Below are 23,922 nucleotides of genomic sequence, written 5' to 3'. Positions count from 1 at the left end.
AGTGACATTACAAGGTAGCCTGCACTCCTATGATAACAAATGGATACAGCGCTACAGTCCAGTCAGAAGTTAGCTGCAAATTTACTACAAACATCTGACAAGAAATGCCCATTACGAAACTAATTTTAGAAAATTAAAGTATATAAAAATGTATAAAATGTACTCTCTTATACCAAGTTGCAATAAGAGATAATAAGAAACATGTAAAACGTGAAATAAAAGGAGTAAATAATATTTCTAAATAAGATATCTTCTAATGAAAAGAAGTGATATTACAAAGGAATGCAGAGTTATTTTTTGAGAGATAAATAAATTAATTTTGAATATTTGTATGCTCTAGATACATAAAATTTCTTACATAGTTATTACTCCTAAATTATGGTTAAGTATTTGCTACATGGACACACAAGATCAAATTTTTAGTTTAAATTATATAACTTTTTTACCATTTATAAAGAAATTTTAAAAATTTGGACAAAAAATTATACTATTTATAGCCAAGATTTTTATGGGTCGTTTCTTATAAAATGCTTGCAGGAATTACCGAATTTTGCTTACATTTGGGGTGTTAGTCTTCGCTTGCCTGACCTGGCTTGTCCTACTGAGGTTGGTAGGCCTTACCTGCACCTGCTTGCTGACCATCGAGCCTGCAGGTTGTGTTGAGGCTGGTGGAGGAGGAGGTGGAGGTTGAGGATGAGGTCTTGGCGGCTGCATCAGTGAAGAAAATTCTGCCACTGAAGAATTGGGTGTTGTTACTTGTGGTGAAAGGAGTTGTTGAGGCGATGGTGGATACTGTTGAAAAATAATTACACAAAATATCAGAAAGGATGTAAAGGAAAAAGTTACAGAGTCATAATTATATTATGGAAATGAAAAATTCTGTTAGAAATGATATAAGTAGTGTATGTCTATGTATCTATATATGTATACTTTTTATATTTACCATAGGATATCCCTGTTGAGGTGAAGGACTTTTAGCACCCCCATGCCGAATGGGGCTATTACCCAAATGATGCTTTGAAAAATACTCATTTATTTTTTTATTTTCAAGAGCAGCAACAGATCTAGACCCCTTGCTTCCTATAGGTCCCCCAGTAACTCCCCCACCTCCATCGTCAGCTTTACGTTTCCTTTTCCTTTCCGAAGGAGTTCTTGGTACCTTTTCTGGAGTATTTGGATCTACCTCCTTATCACTATGTGATGAGCCTAGATATTGCAAAATAATCAAGCTTATAAAATGTTTTTGCTATTTTTAATTTACTTATTAGGTGGAAGTTTGTCTTTATCATTAAATAAAATAAAAATATACTGACTTACCAGTGCTCATGTTCGAGTCTTGACTATGAACTGACTGACCAGAGTTTACAGTTGATTGAGGTGCCATCTGAATTTGTGACCCAGCAGACATCTGAAATGAAAAAAAGAGAAAAAAATATTGATATAAAATAATAGCCGAAATATTCTTATTTGCAGATACTTCAACAAAATAGAGAAACGACCATTATGATGGTAAATTAAAATAATAGTTATTAAAATATTACCATACAGAGTAAAAGCTATTATTTCGTACAATTATTTATATCGCAAAATTTAATATAAACCTCCTAGAAGAAACAACATGGAGAAAAATATCGCAACGCGAATCAAGATTCGTTACTTTCAGTAGAGGTTACACTTCGAAAATCATACCGGCGTACAAAATACTAGATTATAAAAATCGCATGTTATTAAGACACGATTTATTATACAGAAGGAAACTTAGGATAGAGAAAGACTAATAAGAAAAAAGAAAAACAAAGAATGTGCAAAGGAGAAAGAAGTAGGTTCAATGGGAAATGAAAAGAGAAAGAAGAGAATGAAAAAGACAGTGCAGGAGAGAAAGAGAGAGAAGTGACACCTTCCAGGATAGCCTATGGTGGAGCCCCATAGTCGTATTTGCTATTTGAGCTAATAGACAGTATGTCAACCATAGGCACGGTTTCGCGCACAATTTGTATGTAAATGACAATAGTACAGTATGAACAAAATGTCCAATATATGTTTAGAGCTAGAGGAATCACGACAAAATGGAGGACCCTAACAGAGGGGAACGACGGAAGGGCAGGGAGTTACAGAGCTATAGAAGAGGTAAGAGGAAAGGCGATGGAAAATGGAGAGGGGGTGGAAGTAGAGAAACAGAGAGAATGGGAGATACAGAAGGGGGGTAGGAGGTAAGAACTCGATGGCAGAGGAGTGGTTAGATTGGGAACCACGGACGCGCTCCGCAAGGGGGCAGTTTTACTCACTGTTTCACATCCGAACTCTGGTCAAGTCGGATAGTTAACTGGCTTTCCTATCGTACATACTTTTCTGCATACGCACCAAATGTAGCCGCTAGGCAAACTGCCTTCAATGAACAACAACGATAACCGCGACGACACATACGTCATCCGATTTGTGACGTCGATTCTTCGATAAATTACGCACTCTTATTATTATCATCGGCGGCGTGTCAGCCACGTTTACTCCGCGCGCGGTTAAGAACCCGGATTAATGGTAAGTTCTCATGGACGCGGTCACGCGTTTGCGCGTTTGCCAGGCGGAACGCACACGTTCGAATTCCACGCTCTGTCACTGATGTGCACACGTTATTATAATTAAAAGTATCGCTGCCACAAGGCATTGTAAATATAGATGAATCGTTTATAAGGTTACACTTCTGTCATCTTCATTTTATTCGCCAGTATTAGAAGTATTTCTTTCATACTTCAAAATTTCAGATTTACTCAAATTCATACCGTTCATTAATCATTAAATGTGTACGCATTTGATATATAATATATTAGTACGATAATCGTAAATATAAGCAAGAGCATGTAAACTTGAGTATCACAAAATTGCAATATATTTATTGAATAAACGAAACACTCGCATTCTACTTATATACGTATGTTTTCATCTTATTGAAAATGTAATACTTTGCTATCTTCATATGAGATTTTTTAAATTTTATCAAAGTGAAGAAAAAGAGCCAAATAAAGCATATAAACAAAGCAACAATAATAATATCCTTAAATACTTAAATTAATTGAAATATATTAAAACTGTATGTACTTAAAATCGTATTGCATTAATAATTAATAAAAATCAAGATACAAATAATAAAAAGATAAAAGCGCAATTTTTATGAAAATATCACTTGTCTTCGAAATATTAGAAATTAGAACTTATGTTCAAATTTTATTTAAATGTCTAAAATCGTATGGAATTTTAGGGAAACAAGTGTAAGCAGACATGTACAATCGTAGTATATGAATAAATATAATTTCCTCCATGAGAATATCGAGTAACAAGATTGTTTGAAAATAACAGCAGACGTGTGAAGCTTTAAAGTAATACTCATGGTATACGCTCATCCTTGCTTCATCACAAATACTACGAAGTAGAAGTAAGAAGATGAAGAATCAAAATTCGATTTAAATTACAGTCACACATAGGTTACAAATACCGAAACCTATGCCTATTGCAATGCAGAAAACTTATGTGTATCTAAATTAGGATAACGATGAATTACAAAGGTAAGGATTTTGTGGCTTACGGGTGATTCGTTTCACTTTCTTGCACTTTACTGAACATGCCAGCAATCCAACAAAAGATAGGAAACTTCCTTATCGATGGATCAATGTCTGTGCCCGGAACTGGGCTAGAGGGCCGGGGAATCGTTTCTCCGGCAGCGATTTGCCTTTAAGTTAGCTTTGCTATGTGCGCTTGCGTTAGTGTGCGTAAGCAAGGAGGTTACATGGGAAGTAGTAACATATACGAACCCAGTGAATCGGGACATGCGGATTTTACAGTACACTCCTCTATGCCTCACGACTTGACCCTTCTATGAGCATAATCACCAAGTCGTATCGAACGATCCAAACGCCACACGTAAGCTATCCTTTGAACACTCACGAAGTTGGTTCACTTCGTATCTTCTTCAACTATGCAGTTCCTCTTGTAAAAGCGGCGTGCAGTTAGCGCGCCGGGTAAACAGCAACAGCACCAGCAGCAGCACCAAGTGCCGTCAATGGCCACGATAAACGGCATTACGCGTACGTTTCACGGGCCACAAGCGAGCCAAAAACCCCAGCGTAGTCTCGCCTAATCGAAACGGAACTGGAACTGTCCGACCACCGTACTGTTCGCATACTACTACCTAGCGGAGGTTTCTCTTTCTCTCTTTCTTGGCTGCTCTCGCACTCCCGCTTTCCTTGCCTCTCTTCTCCTCTCCTATGTACGGCAAATGAGCAACGCGCGAGATTCCGAGATGCGGCAAAAGGTGCAACCTCCACCTCCCCGCGACGGCGCTACTGCCCAACGATCACAACAGACAGGGAAGAGAGAAAGAGAGAAATTGCCGGAGTGCGAGAGGGAAACCAAGTGAGATCGAGAGACCTGCGAGAGGAAGCAGAGGAGAGGAGAGGAGGAGGAGAAGGAGGAGGAGGAGGAGGAGGAGAGGGCAAGCAGAAGTTGGCGAGCTTGGTGGAAAGGGACGGAGGACAAGTTAGAAAGAGAGCTAACTGAGTGACGGAGAGGTTTTGTAGGGGTAGGGTCAGGAGAGGTAAAGGGGAGGAAAAGGGAGTCGGAGGGAGGCATATGAGACATTCCTTCAGTGAACGGGTCGACCGAGTGTGAGTGCAAGCGAGCCGGTAAAATCGATGTGGCGAAGTGTAGCTGTGCCACTACGGCGTGCAAAGGGTGTGCTGTACCCTATACGTGATCAGTAATTTGCCTTGTGACGTTGTGTCGTACAGTCAAATACATTACAGTATTAGGTGTTCAATTTTATGTATCGACCAAATCAGATACGTCTATGTAATAAATATCCACTATGTATCTAAGAAATATGGAACAAAATATTTTTTTCGAAGTAATATACGCATATGTTCATTTTTTAATATCGCTAACATGAATCAAAAGTAGGTATTAAACTGTATATATTACGGCGGCGTAGTACTCTTTTATATATAATACAATATGCCTGTGCATAAATACATATTATTTATTACTTCCTCCTCACTTTCATTCTTCGCTTATTTAATTATTATATTATTGTTCTTATAATAGATATAGGATTTTAAAAATTATGCCAAGAAATTTTTTTACATGTGTTCATTATATTATGATAACGTATTTGAAAACCACTAAGCATTTGAAAAATTCTTCCGATGGCATATAAATCTCTCAATAAAATTTCGGTATCGTAATAATGAAATGTCGAGATTCTCAATGTTGGCAAAAGTACATACCTAATGCGTATATATAAACCTGTCGAAGCACGCTTGAAGTTAGCTGCAACATTGTTTTATTTCGTAGGATCTTGTACTGACTTGCATAGTCGTATTAAGTATCGTGTATTGAGAGTGGCACCTGCCTCGGAATCAGAAGAACAGAGCGCCCTCGCAGTGATTCTACTAGTTACGCTCCTGAAATACGCCGTGCCGACGTGTGTTTCAGCCAGTGCGAGGGCGTATTAGCGAGATGTAGACCTAGTGGTGGGGATTGAAAGAACGAAGCGTACGTATGAGATGACGGCTCGACGAACGAACATAACTGGTCAGACCAGCGGCCTGGCGAGAACGCATAATAGGTTTAGGTTAAATCACGCAGTGTTTCTTGCTATGTAATCGCGTTTTTACAGTGTATAGTGCAGTTCTATGCTATTTATCATAGTGTTTAGTTTTCATTTTATTTTCACGATCGTTTACTAATTGCTCACATCTGGATACATTATCAGTACAATTTGTTGATTAAAAATTGTTGTGATGTCTTATTTGTGTGTTCATAGTTAGAAGAATGTTTTTGAGCGATTTTATATTCGCATACCTGTGATTACTATGATACATTTTTTTTTTTGTAATTTAATATGTTATTGTTATTTCATTATACACAACTTGATATTGTGCGCACTTGATATCGTGATTTGAGATTATATCACTTTTGTTGTTGTTATCACTTTTATTACAATTGCGAACTTTGATAAAATTATGAAATATCGAAGTGCGGAAATCATTACTAAAATAGTGTCAGCGTTTATGCGTGTCTTCTGTTTTCTGACGGCACAGTTGAACAAGACGACAAAATAGAAGTATGTACCTCATACTATCGATGTGATACTCAGACAAGGAGCAACGTTGCAATATTTCGGATACTGTGACAACATCGCATCAACGCAGTGTTTCCATTTTTCGATGTATGTACTGAATAGTTCTAGCATATTTACTTAACGAACGTACAGTTCGTTCTCAAAAATTCGCTTTCTCGAAATAGAATTTGTGTTGAAGAATTTTCACCACGTGTTCGATATTAGACTTAAGCATACGTGATTCTTTATAATAATCAGATTTGTAATAAAAACTATTAAACTCAAGAAATTCATAAATTAATGTGGTTTAACAAGAATATTTCGATAATAAAATAATATAGTATATCTTTAAAAGATGTTTCGATTATTTTATCACATAGTTAATTGCATAATTAATCTAATATTTGGTTAAAAGATTAGTATAAATATAGCACGTACGATTAGCACAATGAATAAGGGAATTTCTAGATATTCGAAAAAACATTTTGATTTCGAAGTAGTCTCGATACCTTTCAAATAAAATAAATGTCTTGATAAAATGTCATAATATTTCTGGATATTATGAACATCCTCTTCGATATTAAATTTTAACAATTTAGGAGGTACACGTGACATGTATAGACATCTTGGCATAAATATAAGCATGAAAAATAGGAAAGAGCTCAAGAGCACATTAACGTAAAAAAATAAAGTGAAGGTAGATACACGTTTAGCTCCTAGACCTTGCAATGCCATTCGATTGTAGAAAACAGTGGCGACAACAGCCAGCAATGTTCGACGTGACGGCAACACAGCAATGACTACCCCCACTCTTTCATGGACGGAACCACTGTTTTCCCCTCCATGTGTTGCCTTAGCCCCCTCCAATGAACTCCCAATAGGTCGCACGCTCATTAGCCCAGTCGCGCACGATTCTCCCTCTCTGCCCCGTGTAGTCGCATGTCTCTGGCCGATCAGCTGGTCGGCCACGCGGCGTTGCCTCGTTGCCTTGGCTTGCGCTTTGCTCACTGTTCACAGCCACGCGGTTTTCTGTGTACACCGTTTCAGGAAAAGCTAGGTATGTTCCGGTGCCCCGTGTAAACGGCGTGTGCGCATTGCACACTACGAGTTCTCATCATTTTGCTCGGGTTAAAATATCCTTTTAAATATAGCGCAATCGTTACCGAATATTTTTATTAATTTTACATTTTCAACATACTTATTTATTTATTTATTTAATTTTTAAAATATTTTCATAACCGCTTTTAAATGCTGTTTGTTACTTTCCTGGTGGTGTACTATTCAATGTATTATTTTAAATAATTTTTAATCTAGATTGGGGTTAAATTCTTGCCACGTATATTCCAGACTTTAACTAACTTTTACTTATTCCGCTGTTTGCAATATCTTTTATACATTTTAACTCTATCGAAACCACCGAGCCTATTTCCAAGCTGCAAGATCATTTTTTGAAAGACTGATACCACGCATTTTTCTGAAATTATGCAGTCCTATTGCTACATAGAATTCGATTAATAAATGGGATTATGCAATGCATGCAATGAGTAGTAGTATTTTCATTAAATATATCACGAGAATATAGATTACATAATGTATCTACGAAAACGAGGGAAGCGTGAAACTGTCATAACACACACACGCGCGCGCGCGCGCGCGTTGATAAATAATAGGTTATAAAAATAAGTAGCGTTCTCTTCCTAAATCTAAATTACTGAAAGCAAAAGTAAAATAATTAAATATTTGAAAGTATTGATTACTTGTAAAAATAATAGCTACATAATCTCATGGAAAGTGTGATAATCGATTTCGCAGATTATTAAATAATAATTAAAAAAATATTTAATTTAATGATAGCAAACATGATGAGTCTAAAATGACCCCAGAAACGTAGCGTGTTCAAATAAGGTTCAAAATGGTTGATAATTCTTATATTTTTAATGATTTTCCAATAATTTTTTGAAACTATGTATCTTTTGATAACTTTTCTGTAAATATTCGCAAGTAATACTCATAAATGAGTTGTATATAAGGCCAAGTAAAAAAACTAGATAGACAATTGATGGAAATGATTATTAACGTAATTCAATAAGAATATCTGTAGTTTTACATATTTATAATGAGTCTTAAAAAATATATTCTGTCATGGCGTATACGTAATGAAACCTTAACATTCAATAAATTTCGCAAGTTGGTAATTGGATTCAAATCCAGATTTTGTGCTGCCAATTCAAGTAATTTGATATTTAGATCAGGAAAAATTTTTCTTGGAATGCTTTTGTGTACTTGGAATCATTTTCTTGTGAAACGAATTCTTCGTTAACCTGTCAACCGGTAAAGTCGAGTTAACTCGTTACTTAAATTTTCAATCTCTTGGATACAATAATTTCTTTACTTGTGAATGTTATATTTTTTAGTGCATTGTTTTATTTCTGCTGAAAATAAATTATATCATATTTATATTTGGAAGAATTGACTTATTGAGTTAGATTGATTTGTTTTTAAGTTAATTGTTAATTTTATGATTATAGAAATTTCTGATTAAAGGACGATCCGGTTATCAGGTTAAGATCTACTTTCAATAGTTTTTTCTAAATTTTCATTTATTAGTTATGATATATTTATCTATATTTATAATTTTATCTGTAAGTATTAATATAGACTTGAACATAAATTCCTAAGTTCATGATTTAAATATATACATATAAACACTATGTTTATTATACGTTAAAACTTATTGTGCAGTAATAAAATTATTGTTATATATATACATATATACAGATATATATTGGAATTATATTATTATTTTATTATATTATTATTTATTATACTATTATATATATATATATATATATATATATGGAATTTAAAAAAGTGTCTTCGATAAAAGATCAACGTGTACTTTGATATATCACATCATTTTCTTTTTTTAATATCGATGATAAGAGAATGATGTTTTATCAATTTTTTAAGTATAATTACTATGATAATTTTATATAAAACTGGCGCAAAATTTTATTAGTGATTTATACAGCATGATTTATTTGTTATATTATGTATGGTATTTAAAATAAAACTTTGGGTGGGGCTCAAATATATGAACCTTAACCAAATACTAAACTAGGAAGATCAGTAACGATCGAATGCTCTAGTTCTTCTACGTGGCACTAGATGGTTGTTGGTAGCGACCTCTTTATTACGGCCAAAATTTGTTTCCTTGGCGATTAGTAATTTTGAACAAAATGTTATAGATTGGAATAAAGTTATATTTTGAAGATCTTTCTTCTATTTTCTTATTCGATTAATACAGTTAAAGTACACATTACCGAAGAGATAGTGGATAGAAGTGTTTTGATATGCTATTTAATATAGAAAAATTATCCGTTATTATCGGTAAATATACAGGAAATCTCTCAGAAATTACAGAACTTATAAACGTTCATAGGGAATTCACTAGAAACTCACAACGATGTGGTAACTCTGAAAATTCTGTGAACACTAAATAACTAATGTACCGAATAATTTTTTAGAACTTTATATGCAACGCACTTCTCTTCGAATTTCTTTAACATTTGTTAAAAACATAATTGACGCATTTTCAGAAAATAATTGCAATTGAAGAAATTTGATAAAAAAGGAACTAAATGATTGTATTCAAAAATTGTAGTTTAAATTACTTAACTATAGAATATGTATAACAGATGTATGCTGCTATTTTCATATCTTCTTTCAACTAAAGTAATTAATGGTATAATCTGAAGAGGACTAATTCCAAAAAGAATAAGACAACAATTTATAATAAAATTATAATAAATAAAGCTTATAAATACTTATGCATGTGAATAATTATTTAAATATGTATCTAAATGCTAGAAAAATGAAACAAATGACTATGTAGACAAGAATAAGACGTATAAAAGAAACAAATAGATAAAATTAGAAGTTAATAATAAGAAGACAGACGAATAAGTAATGATGGAAGAAAAAGGAAATATGTACATACATGCATATGTCTATTTTTCTTGTATGCACAGATATCAACGTATCAACAGTCGGCGAAAGGTGTCCAATGTGACGCTAGATGCGGATGGTAATGTAGATTGCGGGTTGAATTTTAGGTGTCGCCCCCTTTTCCGTGTTGTATCATAGATGTGGTATAAAATAAATCTGACATTCTGTGTATTTTTGTGTCACTCGGTTTGGGTCTTCGCGAGTACTCTTATCATTTTCATGTCGTTACCAACATTACCGATTTAACATCAAATAAGATTAGAACACTTATAATGATATAAAGTTAAAATTAGCTACAGTGAATCACGTGTTTTCAAAATAAAATTTGGAGCATATCACCGTGTTTCTTCAATATCTTACTAAGCTTCATCAACAGCAGAAGGTCATGAATGTTATACCAAAAATTAATAAATTACATTTTACATATTAACTACAAATCTCTTATTAAAATTACAAAATCCCAAATATCCGTTTCTAAAATAGATGATCAAAGTGAATACTTTTATACGAATCTTTTCTTTAAATCCTAGTAGGTGATTTTTTGTGAAAAAATAGAGAAAATATAATACTACATTTTTTGGGAATCAAGTTGCGCACATTTCAAATGAATCTGAGCATAAACTACTTACTTATTGTTAAATCCTTTTTTCCAAATTTAGTCACACATAAAAGTCTACTTTAGTAGCGAGAAAACGAGTGATATTCTAGACCTTTAGTCCTTTCATATTTCTTTAGCATTTATTTAATAAAGCTCTGAATCTATGTTTACATAACATTTTTTCTTATTTATATCCATAAAATACTGGCAACGTTTGGCTAAAGAAACTTAAAACAGCCTGTATATAATTTAAGTAAAAAATTCTTATTACAAATTTTAAATCTTTATGATATTTACTTGATTGAATTAGAGAAAAGGGAACTTTTGTGTGACAAGCCACTTTCTTCAAAACCGTTGCGCATATCGATTTTTAAATTAAATGAACTAGGATAATTATTTTGTATGCAATAAATTTTTTAGTCTCCTAGACCTGAATTTTAAAGTTTCGATAAGTATTTATAACATGATAAATTAGAATAATCCGATTATTAACGATGTGAAGTTCTATTTAAAGTTTAAAGTTTTAATATCAGATGCGTACGAGAACCAGTCAATATGAGATAGTAATTCGTGAAGAATACATTACGATACCAGTTTTGCAGAGTAGATCAGTATGTAAACACAATAGTCATCGAGAAGAAAACTGAAATATCACTGATACAAGACAGGACGAAGTTACAAGCTTTTGAAACTCGAAAAGGTTCTAGGATCGTTGAACACAGGTCTATCTATACGTGTTTGGTTCTCAAGGTTGGTAGGTAGGTATGTATAAACCTTCCATGCAATGTGCGTAGTACCTACTTACTATCGAAAGGATCAATACAGGGGACATGCACCAGCAACTTGCTTGTTTTCATGAATCTCCCTCGCTAAGACTGTTGGTTACGAGTCAATCTAACCCATTATACTTTTACTATGAAAAAGGTACCTTCTTGCTTTAATTTTTGATAAGTCGTATGATGACGAACTATTATATGACCTTCATATTTTATATTAACCTAACCTAATTTCCTCTTTTAAATTTTTATTATTCATTTCCGCAATTTTTAATTTTTTAATGAATTTTATCCAATTTCATCGATCTAATACATTATCATGTAGCGCAATTATTTTATGTACATGCGTGTTATTTGAATGGGTTAAAATCTAATTTAAGATTGCCAAATTATTTGCATATTTTATGAGTTTTGTGAGCGTTATAAATATAAAATGCATCTTGCATTTGTAAATATAACCATTTATTGTAACTGAAATTATAAAATTACAGAACTAATAAACTCAGTCAGAACAAAATATAGGCTAACGGATTTATTTTCAAAAAGAAGAGGTACAAGGAAGGATATACCCAGAGATGATTCGCGTATCCTTTAACCTCTCTGATCTCCGGCATCCTATGATCGGTCTAGTTCGGGATAACTCGTGTACATTCGTAAGCCTTGACCGTTCGGGAATATGTCGAATTTTATAAATGAAGTATTCTTATAGTTATAAATTATGGTCGTAATAATATTAGAGTCATACAGAAGTTAATGAAACACACGAAATTCGAGAATTTAATCTTTTTCTTTTTCGAGAAGACTAAAGAAAAACCATTAAATATGTACACCACTTCTTACAACCGTAAAAATTACTCTAAAATTTTCAATTTTTTTACAGTTACGAAATACAAGATATGACATAACAAGATCTAATTAAAAGTATACGAAATCAAGCAGTCAAGTATATGATCGAATGTCACCATGTTCTTTGACATCGTGTCTTTTTAGATTGTTGTTGTCGCGACCGTTACCTTATCGAGGGATGATACCACCCTTGTGTGACCACGTCTGCCGGGCACGTGGCAATAAATCAGAACGAATGATTATGATATGAGCGAATGCGGGATTGAAATTGCGTGTCACATGTCCCTGGTTGATGATCGAACAGCTTTATCCGAAGGAACTATTAGATCATCCTGAAAATTTCCACGACATTTTCGTATCTAGTTTTAATGGCACAAAAATATCTATTTCAAGCATATCAACATAGCCATAATTTAAAGGTTGGTATCTTTTGAAATAATTGCCTGAACGATTACTAAAAAACAAAAGGTAACAATAGAAAGAAAATTATTCTTTTCGAACAACACTGTAATAAAACGAATAAACGAATTGATCAATTTTCCACTAGAATAAAATCCTCCGTAAGTATTTTGTTGCAAAAATCAAGACAATCACTGCCTGCCTGAATTCTTATCATCATATCAATTTCATACTTTATATTTTATTTCTATATACAGGGTGATCCACGAATTGGTTGACTTTTTTAAATGACACTACGTAACTTTGACTTCATATCGTTGTAGTGGACGTTAAAACGAGTTCAACGACCTGTTACTATGACTGTATAGTGATACTGAATGAATGTCGATTTCATCAAAGGACAGTTATCGTTAAAAATTATTTTATTTCCATCAAATTACACGTTTCAACATGATGAGCTTCAACACAAAAAATATTAATTATATGTATATTACAAAAGGCGCACAAACAGGCTACAGAAATAGACAAGCCTTATTTAGTATGATATTAAATGTTTAGAGAACGTTGGTTGAGCACTTACGGACCTATTTCTTGACCACCTTTATCCCCGATTTGTTCCCATTAAATCTTTTTCTATAGAATCAGCTACAGTCGATAGTCTACGCTATTGCAATTTATAACATTGATTATCTAAAGCACCGAATCCGAACAGCATGTCAAGACATTCGTTATGACAGCATTGTAGGAGCAATCGATACAAATTTACTGCATCTTTCGGAATCATGTTTACAAGATTACGAGCTACAGTTAGAGCATTTATTATAATAGGACGCACAAACGTACTGCAACACTAAAGAAGGTGCGTTTATTTCTGTACGTTGTTCATGTTCCTTTCGTAAGAGTCCTTCTGTGTGTATGACTAACATTTTTCTTGTTGAAGGCTAACCATTTTGAAATGTGTAATTTGATCGAAATAAAATTACTTTTAACGATAACATCTCCGTTGATGAAACCGATATTTCAAGATTTTGGGTCATTTCAAGGTCATAGTATAGTAGGTTGTCTTAACATCAGCTACAACAGTATAAAGTAAAAAATATGTAGCGTCATTTAAGAAAGATAAGGTGGCTTTGACCTTTTATCGAAAAAACAATTTTTTGGAAATGTCTTATATTGAAATTTGTAGTCGATTGAAAATTGATTAGCTTTTATTTAAAATATTTCTTTGTCGGACCATTGGAAGTGTCCGAAAAATCGTAGCGACCGATTCGAAGATCGCTCTGTATATAATGCCCATAATGTATACATAAATTGATCACGTGCGAATATCTTTAAGAAGACAGAACATTTTTTTGGATACAAAGTTCATGTCTAATATGTAGCATTATAAACTAGACATTTATGAGATACGTGTGATACTTTATAAATATCATATAATATCGAATAAATCCTATCAGCACAACTGTAATTCCGAGTGCAAAGGGTTAAGAAAATACTTCATCAAACTATGCTCATCATTAATGATGACCATCGTGTAAACACTTGTTCAGTAATTTATTGTCAATTTATCCCCTGACCTGATCTTAACGTCTAGTTTGGTAAACATGAAATCAGTTATGGTCTGCAACCACAATATGAATCACAAAATGTTAATATGAATTAAAAGAGATATTCACAAAGATAACTTATAATATATAATGTACTTGATAATCTATTTGTGAATGAAATTGCAGGAGAAGATTAGAAACGGCAAAATCTATGTGTAAATTTCTTTAACAGGTAGTAAACAAGAAAAATATTAGTCTTGATAATACGTTGATAACTGCAGCGAGGAAGGTTCGAAACTATCGATAGCTGCGTTTCAAGTAACATCCGCCGGAGGCGAGCAGTGTCGTTAATGGTAGGTAGGAAGTAGAATTGCGAGAGAAGGGGAGAAGCAGAAGGAACGGACGTGCATATTCGGCTTCTGTAGGGAGCATAATACAACCCGATGCGATTTAATACGATCCGTCATGATTCGGCACAGTTGTCACAGCTCTACCGAATGATATGAGGCGTTGTATAGGAATAAATTGACCGCTTATTTGTTCATTAATATTATTTTAAAAAATTAGTTAAGGGGGACAATCGTTTGAAACTAGAATAAAAAAAGAAAGAAAGATTCGTATACTTAATAGTTGCGAAGATAAGAATTCTTATTTAAAGATAGTTTCGGTAAAATTCGACAAAAGGCGGCAAGTTTGAAGATCTGTATCTTTTCTAACAATTCCGATATTAGCAAAATGATGACAAACTCCCTATTTTCATATGAATTACAATATACATGTGAATAAAATCCAATTGGATAAAATTTGGATTTAGTTTCGATTCCGTACATCGAGTAGAAAAACAATCAATTTGACGTGGAATGGCTCATACACCTTTACAATTATTTATAAAACTTTAACATTAAGTATCTGATAAACTATTGATCGTCTAAATTGCAAGTTCTCAATGTTTTTATAAACGTTGAATTTACACGTAAGAGTTTCCCTATTATTGCCATAATCGCGCCTTTTTAGCTTCCGGCTAGCTTCGAAGATTTACAAGCTTTTCTTTATATGGAATAGTATATCTCTTCTTTATCTTCTCTTAGTGTCTTTTAATTTTAATACAAATTAAAACGACCTTTGACGGTATTATTACGGTTAGACATTCGTACACAGTTTAGGTCTCCTCACGCGTCACTGTTATAAGATAAAAGGAGGTCAGAAATAGGTTAATAGTTCAAAAGTACAAGCCAAATATGTTGGCCGGTCAAGGTCATTTCTCTATCGTCGATTCACCATATCAACGAATCTGATCTAACAAAACCTACAAGCGTGGTAGTTTGACGGACGGATTACAGAAGTGACTTCAATTTTTCTTCTTATGACAATATACTTTTTTCTATCTTATGTGTTACAAGGCTCTTCATTTGTTAGTCTGTTTTTACTTATAGTGTATGCTTCGTCTTTATATTTACGATGAAAATAGAACTTTAAAAAAGCTGGGAGAAAAATGTCTTTGGCCAGTCTTTACATCAATACAATGCAGTTCAACGTGAAAGGCAGAATTTATAAACAACCCTGATATGTACACCTGACTATGTATTACAATTAGAGTTCCAAGATACATAATGTAAAAAGGCCTGGCAATAGTATATAAGTGTAAAGCTCTGTAAGTGAATTTCACAAATTACAAGCTATCTGATTGCTCTATTCGATGTGAGATAGCAAAATTGTACAATAGAAATTGATAGTATAATCTACAACTTGTCATTTGTCATTTGCTATTATGTGAGAGGGTTCTGAGTATCTACATGATTAATGTCCATTCAAGCTAAATAATGCATTTATTATGTTATAATGTGATCTGATTATGTGTTATAACGTAATGCTACTAATTAAAATTTCGTGCAAATAAATGGATTCATAAAGATAAATGCGGTTTTACCGTATTTACAACCTAATTCAACGACCTTAAACCATCAAACGAGCGACCAACATAACGTGATCCTTTTTCTGAAAATGAATCGCTATAGTGAAACAACCACTATTATTTTTTCTAAGATAGAATTCATCGGCTGCCTAATGGAAGGAACGAATATATAGAAAATGAAGAAAACTGTTTCGAAATTTGAGACCTACTTTATTTTTTCTCTAAATAAGTCGAAAGCTTAGTGTAAAAAGGGCAGCGAATTAATTTGTACGCTAATATACTAATCTCCACATAATACACGATATCGTGCTCCAAGAGGCAGATTAGGGTTACATCGGATATTGCGACTCGAGACATCCGTGAAAGTCATCCATGCAACCATCGTCACATAGCCTAGGAATACAAGGCGGATCAGAAGGGAAACTGGCCCTTGCAAACTCTCGAAGTTTCGCAAATGTTCGACTGCACGATATAATCCAAGCTTGGTAACAGGGTGGTACACCTGAGACGGAGAATCTCATATCAAACAGCGAATTGTGTACGTTTGCAAAAATATACATAGGAATAAATCTTCACTTTACATTTCACTGTAATTGATGCGTGTTTCATTAAAAACAATTCGTTAAATATGTATTTTTTACTATTCATTTTTATTGCACTGTTGCGATAATAGATTGTAATATAGTTAAACTTTCGATTAGAAAAATATATTTTATGAAAGAAATTCGATGGACGATCGCGTGTTTTACAGATTTACATAGGACAATCTGTAGTTTGCCAATACTTTTATTCGTCACTGTATTCGTTCGCAAAAACAGTCGCTGTGACCTAAAAGCGGATTCGTCTGCTCAGAATATGTAATAAGTTTGCTATGACCTAATGGTGAATATATGCTCTCAGTAATTACCACTTCAGTTTTAAAGACACACAAATTTTTCCATCTACATAATGTCGAAAGATATTATCGTTATATTGAAACGATCTGCAATCCACTTTAATCGACTTATAATATTTGCTAAATATGCAAAAAGAATGAACGGAAAGGGAAACAATGCAGAAGAAAGCAAGGAAAAAGAGAAAGAAAAAGTACAGGCGAAAAATAGCTTACCCGTGCTCCGAGAAAGCGGGCCTCCAATAACTCCTGCTTCCTTGGGTCCAGGGTGGCCTGAAAGTGCTCCATCTTGACGCCAGCGCCTGAAAAAACACATCGTGGTTATTAAATCAAACTGTATCAACTTGATGAGAATTCTTAAAGAGAATTGTTTAAAGAAAATTTACGGATTAAAAGCAAATTTCGTGGTTCGAAACTAAATTAAAGTTTCGGTAAAAATAACATTCGCAATAAAGAAAGTAACACATTTTAAGCATATAACAATTGGCAGGACAGACAATGGAAAGGAAATAGCATATACAAAACGTACAGTAATTCATAAAAATATTTGAACACTTAGAGTTAGTAGGAGACTTTTATGAATATGTTATGATATTACATACATAACATATTGTATTAAGTAAAAACCATTACCATTATAGCGGCGATAATGAGTCATACTTCATTACAGCGCTAATTAAATTTCAAAAAGCTTTACATAGCATGCATAATATGCTATTCATGAAAGATTTCCATAAGTATCCAAATACTTTTGCGAATCAGTGATAATGAGCGCCTATTTTTGTTAAACTCTGATATAAAAGACAATTTAAACAAATATTTGATGTCTACTTCCTCCTTCTTTTTCTTTTTCTCCTTCCTTTCCCTTTCTCAAAAAAAAAAGAGGGAGAAAGAGAAAGAAGAAAAAGAAAGGCAGAAGAATACTATATATGGAAACATTTTGTATCGTTGAACAATCTTCGGTTTTGCTTCGTTTTTATCCTCATTCAAAAAGCAAATATTTTCTATGTTGATTATGTCGTTATTTATGTAATAAACTAGAAGGACACTTGTCTCTAGTTCGTTGAGTTTGCCTATTTTCCTAATGTGTACCCTGATTTATGAAATAATAGAAAGAAAAGAATTTGATATACATCTTCATTCATTAACGCAAAGTCTTTAATAAAAGGAAATTGTATCTTATTGTTAGTTATCTGAAATATTTGAAATAAATGATGAAATATTTTTTTTAGATTTATAATTAGAAATTTTAAAAGTTGAAAAATATTACAATTTTTTAACATAAAATAGTTCTTTTTCTTTAATAAATTTAAATGGGTATAATAGTTATTCGGTTATCTTTTCTTACGATATCCAAAAAAGAATAGAAACAAATCTTTAGGGAATATTAAGTAATATTTTGAATATTCATATCTTATCTTGGGTTGCTCGCGTGTTAAAAATATTTGGAAAGTGTAACAGCGTTGTTCTAGAGTTAATATCGAAGTAAAGTATTGAACTACTTTTTTCACTTTCGACACAATATGGCACCAGATCCATTTTCATGACTCTATTGCCTACCTTACTCGCCACTTCACCACCCATCAGCCGCGGACTTACTCTACCCTTACTCTTAGCCCTAACCTTAGTCCTTCTCAAGAAACACAATTCCTATAATTTTTACCAATTAATTTACTACCAGACTCCGCCATTTTCACATATTTTCTTTCCAATTAAAATAAACAAATATTAAGGGCACAAAGAGTTCAATAGATATCACACACATATCCAATTACTCATCGTTTAGTTAATACAACTTGTGTATTCGCAGTTATTATTTTAAGGTTAAGCTTTTGAGGAGTCAAAAATTATGGGTAGATTTTTAATTACGTGATTGGTTAGCAACTTAAACCTTCCTGTTGTTCAAAGGTTTGTTATGTTTGTATTAAATATAATAATTTCATACTTGTACATACTTTTCTCCCAATAATATTAAAGTAAACTAAATATATTATATATATAAACTAATATATTTTTCAGATGGCGCTGCTACTTAATACAGAAATAAGAACTTTATTAACCTTTCTCAGATCATACTGCAACCGTGAAGGAATTAGTCTGATATACTACTAGTAATATCGGTAGTATAACACAGCTTTCTAACTAGGGAAATTTCATTAATAACGAATTAAAGACTCAATGCGATATTTACTGATTTGATTTTTATTAGATAAATGTCTCCAAGTTGGTAATAAGCTAATAACGGTGAAAATCGGTTGGGAGCGGGGGGTGATGCAGATGATAAAGGAAATATACGAGAAAACAACAAATAATTAGGAACAATACGAATGTATGCTGAGCAAAAATCTTTGTTGCAGATGACACACAGTACTGTGCCATTAATCCCCTGCTGTTGATTTTATTCTTAAAACATTCGGAAAGAGATTGGCTGAGAAACAACGAAGATGGGACTGGAAATTAATTTTGACTGTGAAATTTGTGATCGACGTTTTAGCAATTGTCGATGAAGATATCAAGAAAATCTTGCTCTTGTAAGTATAGATTGTTATATGTTAACAGTATAGGAGAAACGGACCTATTGTTAGAAGTAGCAGAGTGTTCTAAATACGTAAGTATTTGGTTCTTTTCAGATGGCTCTTTTTCATTACCTGGAAAAGAAGAATATATCTCTTGGACGTGTTCATCAGCCCGATGTTACTTTATAGAATCGAGATGTGGCGACAGTAAAAAAAGGACGAAATGGCGATAGGATTCTATAGAAATATTCCAGATTACACGTGGAGATTGGAATCAAGCATAGCGAGAATAGGCATACAGATCAAACAGAGAACCGATAAGTATGCATACTGATCATAGTTAAAATGAAAGAAAACAATGATTTAGGATTTGCCTAAAAGAAGATTTGGGGGTACAAAATGGCAAATCTTTAGAATGGGAAACAGAGTCTATTAAAGCTTTAGAAGTAGGAATAAAGCTACCGTCATCTGATCAGGAATATGACATCCTGGAGAATAATGAAAACTAAAAAATGTAATGGCAAATATATACGAACATATAAAAAGATGTTTAGATTGTGATTAGACTACGGATATTTATGCAAAACATTCTTATAGACATAAATAAAAAATTGCGATTTGAATAGAAGAGTAGTATCTTACTCCTCAAATATAGTAATCTTATATATTATATTTTTGCATATCTACACTTGTCATAAATGCATACATATCTGCATTTTAGTGATAACGAAACGGTTAAGCGTCATAAGTTTTTGAGGAAATGAAATATCGTGTGAAGTATTCAGTATTCGATAACTTTATCTTACTACTTTTATTCGCAGAATGACTTAAGAGATCAATTCATGGAAAAAATTTTCCAATTTACAAAAAATAGTGCAATTAACATTTTGAGAAAAAGATTCTATTACACGATTATAGAGCTCGTCAAACAGCACGAAATTTTCCGTTAAGATTTTTTCTAACTTCATTTAGAGGAGGGATAATATAATTTGGCTGCAATGTTAGAATTCAAAAGCATTATGTGTTATGCATTATTCCCAAAATATATCATTCGACGAAATCATACATTTCAGTTTCGTCGTTGTTATTAAAATAGTATAAATTATGTCACGCATTATGAGTGAATATGTGTATGTGTACATATGTATATTTAACAAAATTTCAAACGGCATTATACTTTATGTTTTGCCCCAAGTACAGCGTATAAGGCGCATTTTTCCTGGGATGAATAAAAGATTGCTTGAATTGTATTATAATATCTTGTAACTTGGATGGTAAGGTCGGAATATTCGCCTAAATATTCGATATATAAAGTAATTATGTCAAAATATTTATCTATAACTCTTCATAAAGTACAGAATGTTACATATAAAAATATGTCTCTTTTTACCATTTTTCACATGTAATAGGAATTGTAGGTATATTTGTTAACTGTTACCAAATACATACATAACATACATATAAAACTGAAATACTATTCAATATTTTCATTGAATGTAATTATACTTTTGAAAATGTTAAATAACTTCATACAAATATAGTATGTCTATACAAAAATTAGTGTACGTCGTTTCAAATGATAATAAACAATTAAAAGGGCAATAGACAGCAATAAAACATTTCTTTTACTTTATTAAAAATTCATTTTTTTTCAGTCATTTAAAAAAAGATCCATCTGTCCACTTTTATTAAATTTAATTATAAGATCTTATGCTCAAAATGAATACTTTTATTTGTGTATTCAATTTAAATATTTAATTTGACTTTAATTTTTTAACAAATCTTAACTGAGACCTTTAACATCATATCTCAGTTAATAACAGAAAAAAAAATTTGAAACATTCTCATATTATATAATCAAACCAACAGTTACAATTAATAATTGTTGCATTAACATAATAAAGCAAAAATTTCTTGTATAATATTTTTGATAATTTGGTTTCATCATGCTTGACATAAATATAACACGTATTGGAAAAAAATAAAGAGCATTGGAATAAGCTTAGACTAATTTTTACGAGCAAAAGATTGTACAATTATATTTATGTCGTGTATAAAGCTTACTGTTAATGTCATTTATGAAAATAAACATGCCACGTTAATTTCATCTACATATACATATAGATCATGACAGTATCACCCATGACATGACATTAATAATATTAATTTTTAATTTGTCAATATCTAATATAACATTTTTATATTGCGAGCAAATATAATACATTACATAAAAGAATAAGACTTGCCATGCTTTATAGGTTATTAAAACATATTGATAGCAAATTGTTAACCTACTAGTTATATTGTAGTATAATAAAATAACAGTGGGGCTCATAGTATATTACATTCTATGCACAATACTTTATTTTATTTATCAAATTAAAGAAAGTGTAAATTGCAAAAGAATATTTATTATCTCTTGCTTTCCAAAAGCAGTATTCTGCAGAATCCTGATTACCACTGACATTTTAATGATAAAATGTAAAATTATAATAAATAAAATGTGTAATTTTATAATTTACTTGTAATCATATTTCTTTGTCATTTTCTTGTTACTGGAATATAATATAATAATAGGTGTTTCAATTTCAGTATGCTAGTAACTTCATGCAATATAGTAGGGTGCTCGTCTAACTTGGATTAAAAAATGTGTACTCACATAATATAAAATTTATAAAACTTACCACCACCAGAATTCCAACAGTTATCAGTCATCCCTGTTTATCCATCTGTAAAGTTGGCACTACATTATTACACTGACATCCAATTTGTTCTATTATATCACATCACAAATATATTTGTCAGGTATATGCACTTTCGATGCACTTTTATCTGTCTTGCAATCTTTAAATAAACTCCTAGCTTCGTTGAGTCTTCTTACACCAATGAGAGCAAATATTACATTAATAATTTCACAACACTATCAGCACACAATATCAAATACATTAAAATAATTGTAGATTTCCATATTCAATAAAATTTCTGTGACTTATCTCTTTGAATAATATATTTGCAAAAACTATTTTATATAACGCTTAAGTAAATGTACCAATAATTAAATTTAATGTATCGACATATAATTACTGAATTCAACAATTTTCATTTATTTCATTTTTAATAAAAACTATATTTGGGAAAAGAATAGTAAAACTTTTAATATTATTTAATATTAATTGTATACCATATCCTTTTTGTATTTCAATCATGTACTCTAATGCATTATCTTATATATACATAATATTATTAAATTTTATTAAATAAATTCAACTGAAAGATGAATTATTTTCAGGGTATAGGCAGAGCGTTGGTATCAGATGCACAACAAAATATTATTAGTTAAAAATTGGAATCACTACAAAAAGAATTTAATAACAGTAATTATCTAAAACATTAGATTTTTAGATAAATTAATTTCCCAATTTTATGATAATATTTTAAGTGTAAATTTCATACAAAAATTTAGTATAAACATATGTACCTGTATAGAACAATACTATATCATTCCAAAAATCTAAAATCACAATTTAAATATAATCTTTTAGGTAAAACGACTCATATTTTTCTTTTTCTACAGTGATAAATTTCTTGAATAATAATCTATATTGCTATATAGTAGTAACAGTTAGAAAAATGACTGCCATATTAACCCCAAGTATATGTTAGGCAAACAAGAACACATCTGAATGAGGGATGATTGGTCAAACGGCGTAATAAAATACAAAATAATTCATCAAAATTTCATCGTAATTATATTTCGAAATGATCGAAATTCACGTAGATAAGAGTCTTCATTAAATATTAAGGAGAGGTTATGGAACCTTGTAAATAAAAGAAATTCAGGGCAAAAGCAGTACGATATTACAGAATGACTACAAATTTGTACAAGTTAAGAGAGAATCGAATCAGTCGAAACAAGATATTGAACCTGTTGTGCGGCGAAATCCTGTATCATAGCCATAACAGTTAGCTTAAAACTTGAAATGAAGTATAAAGAAGTACGAAGTATTTTTGTCGCGCGATCAAATCAGTGAGCCACCCCTCGCATTTTTTCAACAACGTATTGAGAATGTTCGTTTGACAATTTTAGTATGTTACCATATATGGTCGACAGAAATTCATTATCATAACAAATTCGTGAGATAGTATTTAATGAGCTAAAAGATTTCAAAGGAGTAGGTTACTTGGAAACTAGACTTGACATTATGACGATTCTTACGAAAGCACAGAAATGATCGTGATACATGTTTATGAACGATTTGTTCATAAATGTACAACAGGGTATCTCTGTATTGTCCATATTACACTGTTTCCTCTCCACC

The 23,922-nt window shown here is 32.2% G+C and overlaps 1 protein-coding gene and 1 long non-coding RNA gene across 12 annotated transcripts in view; one reads left to right on the top strand and one right to left on the bottom strand.

Moving 5' to 3' along the window:
- The window catches only part of Tlk (Tousled-like kinase), a 31,845-nt gene that overhangs the window by 7,115 nt on the left and 808 nt on the right, over positions 1–23,922 (bottom strand). For 2 of the 11 annotated variants that reach the window (XM_069113690.1, XM_069113691.1), the window contains exons 2-6: positions 22,288–22,332; positions 17,304–17,389; positions 1,318–1,408; positions 944–1,206; positions 559–792 (exon numbers count right to left, since the gene is read on the bottom strand). In XM_069113690.1, coding sequence (XP_068969791.1) covers positions 559–792; positions 944–1,206; positions 1,318–1,408; positions 17,304–17,389; positions 22,288–22,318 — 705 coding nt within the window. In that variant the 5' untranslated portion in view covers positions 22,319–22,332. Of the gene's footprint in view, positions 1–558; positions 793–943; positions 1,207–1,317; positions 1,409–1,541; positions 1,856–1,897; positions 2,125–2,285; positions 2,513–3,803; positions 3,946–17,303; positions 17,390–22,287; positions 22,333–23,528; positions 23,726–23,922 lie in introns of those variants that run through there. The other 9 variants (XM_069113692.1, XM_069113694.1, XM_069113700.1 and 6 more) reach the window with 9 other exon arrangements.
- Positions 15,227–19,606, top strand: LOC138180166 (uncharacterized). The gene is made up of 3 exons (XR_011173217.1): positions 15,227–16,266; positions 16,299–18,995; positions 19,107–19,606. It is a non-coding gene; the product is annotated as an uncharacterized LOC138180166 (long non-coding RNA).

The sequence above is a fragment of the Bombus flavifrons genome, chromosome 5 (assembly GCF_040668555.2).
Source record: "Bombus flavifrons isolate JBK064 chromosome 5, iyBomFlav1_principal, whole genome shotgun sequence".
Lineage (NCBI taxonomy): Eukaryota > Metazoa > Arthropoda > Insecta > Hymenoptera > Apidae > Bombus > Bombus flavifrons.
Note: the sequence above shows the minus strand (reverse complement) of the source record. Positions and strands in the feature narration are given on the sequence as shown.